Source organism: Lutzomyia longipalpis, chromosome 1 (assembly GCF_024334085.1).
Source record: "Lutzomyia longipalpis isolate SR_M1_2022 chromosome 1, ASM2433408v1".
Lineage (NCBI taxonomy): Eukaryota > Metazoa > Arthropoda > Insecta > Diptera > Psychodidae > Lutzomyia > Lutzomyia longipalpis.
The window spans coordinates 32624754-32635412 of record NC_074707.1 but is presented as its reverse complement, the minus strand read 5'-3'; the positions used below and the strand labels follow the sequence as shown (position 1 = coordinate 32635412).

General features: G+C 36.2%; 1 protein-coding gene across 1 annotated transcript; it reads right to left on the bottom strand.

Moving 5' to 3' along the window:
• LOC129788423 (transmembrane protein 26) lies at positions 1-10089 on the bottom strand. Its single transcript, XM_055824526.1, has 4 exons — positions 9896-10089; positions 4157-4654; positions 3675-4052; positions 1-406 (listed from the first exon to the last, which is right to left on the bottom strand). Exons 1-4 carry the CDS (start codon positions 10087-10089, stop codon positions 1-3), a joined length of 1476 nt encoding a protein of 491 aa, XP_055680501.1.
• Between the last annotated feature and the right edge of the window lie 570 nt (positions 10090-10659).

Here is a 10659-nt window from a genome sequence, read left to right as displayed (position 1 = left end):
TTACTGCGACGCCGATGATTCGGATTCCGTTGATACGGAGAGCTTTGGCTTCTTTCGGGATTTCTTCTCAGTGACCACTTTAAAACGAATGGATTCCTCACTTGCATTGGATTTGGAGTCCTCCTCTTTAACTGGCTCCACATCCCGACGATGTTTCCTCCGCCCACGACTCTTTTCGTAATCCGCGGATTCACATCTCCGGCGGTGCTTCTTTTCACTGTCAATTGTGTGCTTTCGCTTCGACTTGGAGCTCCGTGCTGGCGATAAGTCGCTCTTGTGGCTGGATCTCTTCATTTTGCCACCCAACCGAGAAGCACGATGGGACTCCTCATTGGATTTGGACGTGAGTGTCGTCTGGGAGCTTGCAGTTGAGTAGCCGGTATCTTTTTTGCCAGACGATGCATGTCTAGAGGATTGAAAAGTTCACAGCATTAAATGCAACCTTTCATCACCCTCTTAGTATATGAATTATTGAATGAGCTTTAAATGTTACTGAAAGGAGAGTTTAGAGCTTTTGGAGCATTCAGAGCGCATTCATAATATCATAAATAATCCATTCCACGCTTTTTTATTTTTATTAATTTTTTATTTTTATTTATTATTTCTTTACATTTTACATTAAAATTGTTAAGAAAAATATCGCTACGCTAGTGTAGTGATCTTAACTGCTTAATTAATAAATTATTTAATGTTTTTGTGTTAGATGAAATTTTATACCTCGATGAGATATTTTCAGTTGAATACATAAAACCGACATAAAACAAAAACTCTTAATGTTCAAGTTTAAGTTATTTTTTATTAAAAAAAAACAAGAAATTGAGGAGGATTTTCCTATATTTAAATTAATTGGGTATGAAAATTTCTACCCACTCCTCATCTGAATCATCTTCACATGGTGGGGTGTCTTTTACTTCCCTTAACTGGGCCATGTAGTGAAGCTCTAAGAGCTTCTTTGATCAAAAAATGAAAAAATCTTTTTTTTTATATAGCTAAGATAAAAAATCTTGTTTTATAAAGAATAATCAAAAGTTTTAGGTTTTTTCCAATCAATTCTTACTCAAATATTGTTCTTATAAACTTTGCGTTTGAACGTGAAATTTTAATTACTGACAACCTATCTTCGGGAGGTCTATTCAAATTGGACGGACACACAATACTCTCGAGCATCAGTAATCATATTTTGCCCGAAATTGAGGTAAGTCAATCATAACGCGTCCAGTTATAAGAGTTGGTGTCCCACAACGTGTAGAAGTTTGTTTATGCGTTGTAATGCGATTAGTGAGCAGAATTAGTAGACAAATTTAATTTTTTTATAAAATTCAGCAATTTGATGGATAAAAATGATCATATCTCTGGTTCTATAAGACCTACAGAAATTTCTTGACTAGTTTTGGAAAGGTATTGAAACAAACTATAAATTGATTTAAATTTCAATAAATTTCAAGGTCACCTTCAGAACACAAAATGGCGGATTTTTGTTTTACCAAAACAGTTTTTGGCATTTTTTGTCCCGAAGGAATGGTTTTAGAGGTTTCTGATGTTTTAGAAAGTTGTAGAGTTTTGCAAAACCTTTAATTTGATACTAAGATGAGCAAAATCGGTCAAGCAGTCCAGGAGATATGGCTCTTAGAACTTTTCAAATTCAAGAATTTTTTAAATGGCTATATCTTCTAAACGGCGACATAGATTTTCTTCATTTTCGGACTGGTGAAAGATATTAAGTTAGGCTACAACATATCAAAATTTAAAAGATTTGCCTAATGGGGATTCGGAGATATTGCTCCTTAAAGTTAGGCAATTTTTGTTTTTGTTTTTAGCGCCTCTTGCGGATGTTTTTGAAACTTGAAATGTTCTAGACAGTTGTAGGGCTTCTTGAAACCTTTCATTTGATACCAGGATGGTCCAAATCGGTCAAGCCGTTCTTGAGATATATCGAAAAAACACTTTTTGCTTTAGGCCGCCATATTTGCTAAACCGCTTGACCGATTGTCAAGTATGAATTGTTGATGAAAACTTCTCACTGAGCCCAACAACATACTAAAATTTCAGACCTTTAGCTATAAGGGAACTGGTTGACGGTGTTACAAAATGGCGGACGGCGGCCATATTGGATTTTGAAAATGCGAAAAAATGAAATTTTACACCCATATTTCTATAGAAAACTTCAAACTGGAAGTCTCTATCTCCTACCGTTCTTAAGTTATAAAGCAAAGTTTGGACTACCGGCAGGCCGGCAGGCCGGCCGGCCGGATCAAAAATTTTCCACCACCATTTTTGTAATGTGGGATGTCGAAAACGTGCTCATACCAAGTTTGAGCCCGATCTGAGGTGGTCGGTTTTTCCGACGATTACAATACTTGGTGTTGGCCACGAAGTGGAACACCAACTAATAAGGACTGTATTTATTGCCACAATCTCCGGCAATTTTTCATCCCAATCTGCATGATTCTCGCGAATATATGCCTTGATTGAGGTGATGATACTGCGACTGTAGCGTTCCCTTTTTGCAGGATGGTAGGCAGGGGTTGTCCAGTGTTGTATGTTAAGACTTGAAAGATAATTCTTAAAATCACTACTGACAAAATTGGACCCCGAATCTGTCATGAAAATTCGTGGACACCCATAAATAGAAAAAACATGATCTCTGAGAATTTTAATAATCTCGGAGGATTGCATATTTTTAAAGGGATAAATGAGCACCAATTTTGTCAATTTATCGACCAAAACAAGAATACAATTGTACCCGTGTCTTGATCTAATCAATGGTCCAATAAAATCTGCGGAAATAAATTCCCATGGACGTTCAACATTAATTTGTGATCCCATTGGTGGCACAAGAGAATAATTAGGAGCTTTTACAGCCTTACAAATGTTGCAAATTCTTTACATTTTTGTATACTTAACACATACTTTATAATGTTTTTTACATGTAAAATGTAAAAACCATGTAAACAAAGGATTTCACATGAAATTGCCCAACTCTATCTGGGTGTCCTCTTTTCGAGAGTTTGGGAAAGAGGGCACCCGGATGCTGAAGGGAATCTAATTGCCTTAACCATGGAAAGTACCATACGGAGAAGATGCATACCTTGGGCGTCGGAAATTCTGAGTGAGCACGATGTGTTTAAAACGTGCTTATACCAAGTTTGAGCCCAATCTGAGGGCATATTATGTAACTCTCCGAATGCTGGGTGGCTGTACGTACAGTTCTTATGGGCCACCCAGCATTCGGAGAGTTATATACATATAATACCCCCTCTGAGGTGGTCGTTTTTTCGACGATTACAATACTGGTTGGGCCGTGGTCATAAAGTATGGCCTTATTTGGGCTTATTTGCTTAAGGGGTTTCGCATTCGCCACTTGTCCCTTTAAAATTAAATCCTTTTTTAAGGAAATTGGTGCGGATAAATTTTAGGACATATGGTGTGTCCGCAAAAAACAAGAATTTCGTCCTCATCATATTTGAAATTGTAATATGTACAACATAAGTAATTCAAATGACTCAAATAAAAACATTTTAAGTAATTCATTAAATCTTTTTTTGTTAAAAATTTAATAGAGTTTAAGAAACTAAAATTTCGATTAAAATGGCATGTGATTTAATAATGACGCACCCCTTTGATTTATTTTTTAAAGTTCTTTGCTCTAAATAAAAATCCTTCCTAGAACTCACCTATTTTTATACCTTCGCCTCTCGAGTTCATGCTTCTCCTCAATTTCACTGCCATCGCTTTCAACATTCCTTCGAGACTTTTTCTTGCTCTCATCATGCTTGCCACTCGAAATTATGTAGATGTCATTCATCCGTCTCTCCTGCTGGTGCCTCCTATTTGCCTTCAACTTCCTATTCTCCGTGTGCACGACGTACAATCGATACAGCTGGAGGAGAATCACGAGTGTGTTCTTGCAGGTAAAGAAGACATTCATGTATGAGATGATATTGTAGTGAATGATGATGAGAAGCCGGAAGGCAAGGAAGGGAGCATCCTGAAGGAGAATATTCAAAGCAATCCCCCATGCGTCAATACTGCAGCAGGTGCAGCAGCAGCAGCTTGTACTGAAACCACAAAGAACGAAAAAATCAAAGCTCCAGAGAGGATATATTAATGCTGGCAAAAGATAAGATATAGAGGGAATGAGAAAATAATTACATACTCGTGGTCGTAGGTTGACATCCCACTTCCAGATCCTCGTGGTTTGCGAGCTCTCGTCGCTGAGAGAACGATGGTAAATTGCAAGAGACTCCAGGACCAAATTCCCAGTGTGAGGAGTACAAGAAGGCGATCATTGGCAATTGTGTTGTCTTTGAAGGAGTCAAAGAATTCAATGATATCCGCCGCTGTGCCAATATAGACGAGAAGTAGCTGACTCAGTTGATCCCTCGTTAAATCCCCCTTTGGGAGCATCCATCGTCCAACGATCAGGATGAGCATGAGAAATTGCTCAATCAACGTTATCCACGTCCCCGTGTCCACCTTTATGTCGGGAATCTTTAGCTGAGTTCCCAGAATTTTATCCAATTGCTTAAAGTTTGGCGCCTGAATTGGAATTTCATCTCCAATCACTTTCAATCGTCGCTCCATTTTCTCCAATTCCAGGAGCCATATTGCAGGTACAACGCTGCTGAGGTAGAGGAAGACCGATGGGCAAAACCTTTCCAGGAAAAGTATTTTTATTTTATAGAATTTAGATTGTCTAATATGGGGTTGTGTTTAATTATCCTTTTTCTTTTATTTGGAAAGCAGAATTTAACTCTTTTTTTTTTCATTTCTATACCTACACATTATTTCTATGCAGAAAATAATCTAAAAAAAAAAATTAGAACATCTCTAACGAACTGATAGGAACGTGTATGCATGCTTGGGGTACCTATGTATTTTTATCAAAGTTTCATCCTAGATCCTTGCTTTATTTCAGTTTCGTGATAAAATAAATATAGTATAAAGAAATTTTAAATGCTGTTATGTTTATATTTTATTTCAACTTCTGTTTTAGTACGGTCCAGGTATTACTGGAATAATAGGTAATACCTGGACCGTGGTTTTAGTACAGTGAAATCAAACTGGGTACCCAAAGAGCACGGCGGTTCCCGGCCGTATTCCATTTCGGCCAAAATGTATTCCGCGCGGGATTCCCGCACAGGCACCGTATGGTGTACCATATATGATGGTATTGGGAAAAATTTGGTACCCAAAATCGGGTCGTGGCTCCATAGCAGGTAAAATTTTACGCCTAAATTTGGGAATACCATAGGGATATCCGTATGGTGTCTGGAAACAGCCTCTGCCACGACTGAAAAAACTCCTACATGTAGGCAAAATTTTTGACATTTTTTTTCTCTTTCCCTCTCACTTATCTTTCTTTCTCTCAAACACATTATTTTCTCTACCTAATGCTCTCCTTTTACAATAGTGTTCCCTTTTCTATTTTGCCTCACCGGGAGGCAAATGGCCAAATTTCATGGAGATGTACTTTGGCAAAAATACCTCGTCTTGGCAATAATATTCACAAAGAAAAATTCACGCGTTTTCACGCGTGAAAAACATATGCGAGATTGATTTTCAGATAGGATATAGATTAGAAGAGTCATAAATGACCTTCTCATTTCATAAAAAATAATATTTCTTTGAAAAATTAGACAATTAAAAAAATTGAAATTATACCCACATCATTATGCTTATTTAATACAACATTGCATTATGTTTCTTATGCTAGAAACATTATTAAAATGGCATAAATCGCTTTAGTTTTCAATAAATAAACTTTTATAAAATATCCATGCCACGTGTAGCTGAAAATAACCTCAAAAGGACAACCATTCGTCGAATACATGAAAAAGCTTTGCATTTCAGTACAATTTTCTTCAGCACATAAGAGCATTTTTTATGTTGCTGACGCATTTGCTCTAAGAAATCATTGGGAAACACATCTTGTATTCAGCATTAAAAATAATAATTGAAAAAAAATCAGAATTATTAAAAATCTACCTGAAATTGGGAGGTATTTTCTTTGGGCTGCATTATTGCTCCCTCAGAAGAAAAATATGCTAATGCTAATTGCTAATTTTTCGAAAAGTCCAAAAAGTATCTCTCATATTGTAAAAGGATTACATGTTTTAAAACTTTTTCAATGGAATTCTAAGAACAATCAGGTAGATATCTGGTTTTTATTACAGGACCCATTTGCTAACTAAATCTTATGTAGGTAAAAATAATTAAAAATATTTGTACCTAATATTAGGAAACTTTATAATTATTCAAATCAAATGATTATATTAAATTCATTAAATTAATAATGACATTTTTGCGAAATGCGATAGTGTTTTTATGTTGGTATTAAAAGAATAGTTTTTATATTTCATTTAAACTAATAATTCTTTTTAGTGGCTTTTTAGTTAAATTTTGAATCATGTTTTCTAAAAATAGGGTGGTCATACCCAAAAAATGACAGAATCACATAAACAATCCTTCCAAAATTATTTAATTTCAAGAAAATCTTAATAAATAGCGATTTTGGTACCAAAAAGAGCATAAAATTATGTTCAATGATACTCAATTTAATCCTTAAAATATGTTTCAATGATTTCTTATGTCTATCTTTTGCGAAAAATTGTAATTTATCAAAGATTTCGGATTGTTTACAGTCCGTAGCTTGTCCGGAGAACATCTTCCCGGATACATCCTAGAATAGGTTAAGATAAAAAAATTATTTTAAAACACAGCATAAATTCATAATTTGATTAAATTTTAACATAAATTTAGAAAACTATCAATAAAATATTAATTATGGATTAATACTCTGAAAATGATTTGAATATTTTATGATTATTATAAAACCACGTGTTCTGATATTTTAAAACCAAAATTCACGCGTGCCACGCCTGTATTTTGGAACCAACGTTGAGCCGTAATCTCTAAATTTTTTGGATCCAAAATTCACGCGTAGCCACGACTCTGTGTTGGTACCAAAATTGAGGCGTAAACTCTGATTTTTGTTGGAACCAAAATTCACGCGTAGCCACGACTCTGTGTTGGCACCAAAATTGAGGCGTAGCTACGACTCTGTGTTGGTACCAAAATTTAGGCGTTGCCACGACTCTGTGTTGGCACCAAAATTTAGGCGTAAACTCCGATTTTTGTTGGAACCAAAATTCACGCGTAGCCACGACTCTGTGTTGGCACCAAAATTGAGGCGTGGAGCAGACTGATCACGACTGATTTTGTTAATTTTATCTATTTTACAATTATTTTACTCTGAATACATCTGCTCCATCATATATTAACTAAAACTAATCAAAAAAAATTGCCAAATATTTTTAATTCTTCAAAATATTAGAAATTGTACTTCAGTCGTGGCACACTCCGTGAGTTGACACCATATGGATAGGTGTATGGTTATCCAAAATGGCTAGAGTCGCCGGCGTGCTCCTTGGGTAAATGTGGAAACATTTTATCGTAAAATATAAAAATAATCACACGTTATGACAAAATTATTTAGAAAAAAGGAGCAGTTTAAATTTCAAGCTCGTATCGCCGTTTTTTTTGAATATTTTAATGAGGTAGGCTGTCATAAAATTGATGATATTTCTGGTCGATGACCACTTTTAGCTCCTGAAGATGTTTGAACTTATCAATTTTTATAGGTGGTGGGGTCTCATAGAAATACGGAAGAATCTTTTCATTGTCGGTCTATTTTCCACTTCCAGGCAATGATTTATATAATCATGATTAAAATTTGTTTTGTAGAATATTTTCCCCTCCGGGGTGTACTTAATGACTCGAAGTTCGTTTACTTTAGGATCACTAGTCTTCACCCCCGGTCGTATAGACCGATAATATGAGAAACTGCTAAAGTCTTTGAAAAATCGATGATCAAGGACTTCTACTTTATAACGACCACCAGCTGCTCGTTCAAGTGCATTTATGTAACAAGATGGAGCGTAAATTTCTTTTCCTCTAATTGCAGATTCAATGGAAGAATGCATAGTATCGCACTCCATTTGCGTGTGGCCCTTTTCCAAATATTTTTCTCGTAGGTCACACGCAGGAGTGCATTGGATACCACCACATTGCGGTTTTAATATCTGCATCCTCTGCATCCATCACTGAAGAAAATGATTTCTTTCCCTCATCACATTCGACGTGCTCCAAAATAAAATAAGAAATTATGCTGGCAAACTCATTGGACGTAATACCGCCTTCGCCTTCGTGCCAGAAAAAGCAGTAGCCCGTTTTTGACTTTAGGTCATAAATTGTGAAGTTATGATTTGCTAGCTTCATTTATGTATGTGCAGTACATACATTTAAGATGTACGTTTAAGTCACCGAATATAAAAAGTGGTCAAGATGGACAGACTTTACAGGCTAAGCCTATAAAATCGGTCCATGTTATCTTGACCAACCCCAAAACCCACAAAAAGGTTTTTTTACTCCCCTAAAAATTTATTTAATTCTTTGGGTTAAAACAGCCCACAAATTTTTAAATGTTATTTTTTCTTATTAATATTACAGTTAGGCAATTTTAAACACACGAAAAAATTCACGTACCTACTTAAAAATTTTATGTAACGCCGCTCACATGAAAAACTATGGTAACGACACTTTATTTTGCCTAAGAAGGCTTTGCCGTAGAAATGTGAAAATGGTTTTTTTTTTGGATAGATAATGCGTCGTTATGTATGCCGCTTCGATACCTAAAGAACTTCGAAGCTTCGATGTTCAGATCGAAAGTCCGGGCCCTAGTTAGAGCGCTAATGTAAAAAAATCCAGATTCCTTATATAATACGTTAATCGTTAGAAAAATAAGGTCAACTGAAATGAAACGTCAAACGTTAGAATTAAACAATCTGAAAATAATATTTCGAATGCAAAAACCGTTAAAATGGTCTAATAAAAACAATTTTCAATAATTTAGGCTTCCTTGTAGGTATTCTTATTATTTTAATTCACCTTCAGCGTCACATTTAAAAATAAACCACAAAACATCCCCTTGAATAGATTTCTGGCTAAGCCCGGAAAGAGTTAAAAATTGATCAAAATTGGGTTTCAAATATTTATTACAAAAAAAGGAGAAGCTTTAAATTACATTTCTTCGCATTGAAAAACGCTTCTGAAAAATTCTAGAACTGATTTAATATATTTTTAAAGATTTGATACTTTATGTATGATGCTGTTTAAATAAATTCACAACTGTGAGGAGAAGTGAGCAACAGCCACGCAGAAAGATGATAAATTGTCGAAAATTGATTACATGGCATCAGGATAAGGCAGAAATGATTGCCATTAATTTGATTGAGATACGCAGCTTTTGTGGGAGGATCAAAATCTCTGCGTGGGCGATGGGAAGCATAAAAATTCCATTTTATGCATCAGGTATGTTGGGTAATGTGTGTCACTCATCCATCCTCATTCTTAGGTCGTACATAAAAAATGTGCCTCAATGAGAATTGATGATGTATCGATTTCTTCCAGTGTGTAGCCACAACACAAATAAAACCACTTTGCGTATTTACACCGATGCTATATATGTAGGTATTATAGTCTGTAGTCAGTCAATTTCCGGCATCCGGTTACCCTATTAGGGGGCGGGGGGTGGGAGGTTATTTGCGCGCCACCAGACAGTGAATTGCAGGAAAGAAATTGGAGTAAATTGATGCTCAAGGATGGGAAATTTAACCGTGTTGGCGTTTCTTTCGTGTGAAATTGGATTTTGTGTTGGGAGCATCCTGCAGGGCATTTTTGTGATGGAAATCATAAAATTCACCGAAGCGCTGCAGAAATGAACCCACCCACTCATTGACCATTACATGCCCCATGCTGAGGACACATTTCTTCCATCTTAATTATCCTCACACCACCACCAACGCTACCATGCAGTAGCAACTACAATACACACCATCTCCACTCTTGGTTCTTCTTAATTGTCAGCGTGAAGATTGCCTCCATGACGAGAAGAAGAATTGGTGCCGCGAGGAGCCACCAAATTTGATTGGCTTTACTAATTACACACTGCCAAATGGCCAAGAGTCCGTGGGCACCAAAAATAAAACGCGTGAGGATGGCTTTAATTGTTGCGAGGAATTTTGCCATCTTTGCCTCAAACTCTGCGCATCGTTCGAGGTGTCCCTTCGTCTAGGACGCGCGAGAAGGAACTGATTTTTGGCGCTTTCGCGGTCAGCTGTTTGAGTGCCAAAGTTATTGGGTCAGCATCGACATGATAATGTGATGCAAAAATATGATTGCGATTTTTTATCAAACTTTATTCACCTCCATGTTGTAACGGTCTTTTGGATTGAAAATTTTTATCAATTTTCATGACTCTAGCTTTGAAAATAAAAAGATTTCTCCTCAAAATTCTAAACTTTAATCACATTCTTGAAAACATATTGAAAATCTCGAGGAAAATATAAGGAAAGACAACCAAGGACGTTACGTTGTACAGGACGTTATTTCACAAGGACGCCAAACGCCATTTTGAGAAAATGGCCTCCAGCGTTTTGATGCATCAATAAAAGCTTTGTACTTGATCTTAATAAAATTAATTGTATAAATCTTTTGATTTTACATAATATTTCAAAAGAATTAGTTGGTGTTCCACTTCGTGGCCAACACCAAGTATTGTAATCGTCGGATTTTCCGACCACCTCAGATCGGGCTCAA

What these genes read in the sequence shown, in the direction of transcription:
- LOC129788423 (XM_055824526.1), bottom strand. Translation starts at nt 10,089, where the DNA reads ATGGCAAAATTCCTCGCAACAATTAAAGCCATCCTCACGCGTTTTATT. An exon ending in AAGAACCAAGAGTGGAGATG is followed by an intron (nt 4,655 to 9,895) that starts GTGTGTATTGTA and finishes TTTCCTGGAAAG; the next exon opens with GTTTTGCCCATCGGTCTTCC. An exon ending in ATGTCAACCTACGACCACGA is followed by an intron (nt 4,053 to 4,156) that starts GTATGTAATTAT and finishes TTTCAGTACAAG; the next exon opens with CTGCTGCTGCTGCACCTGCT.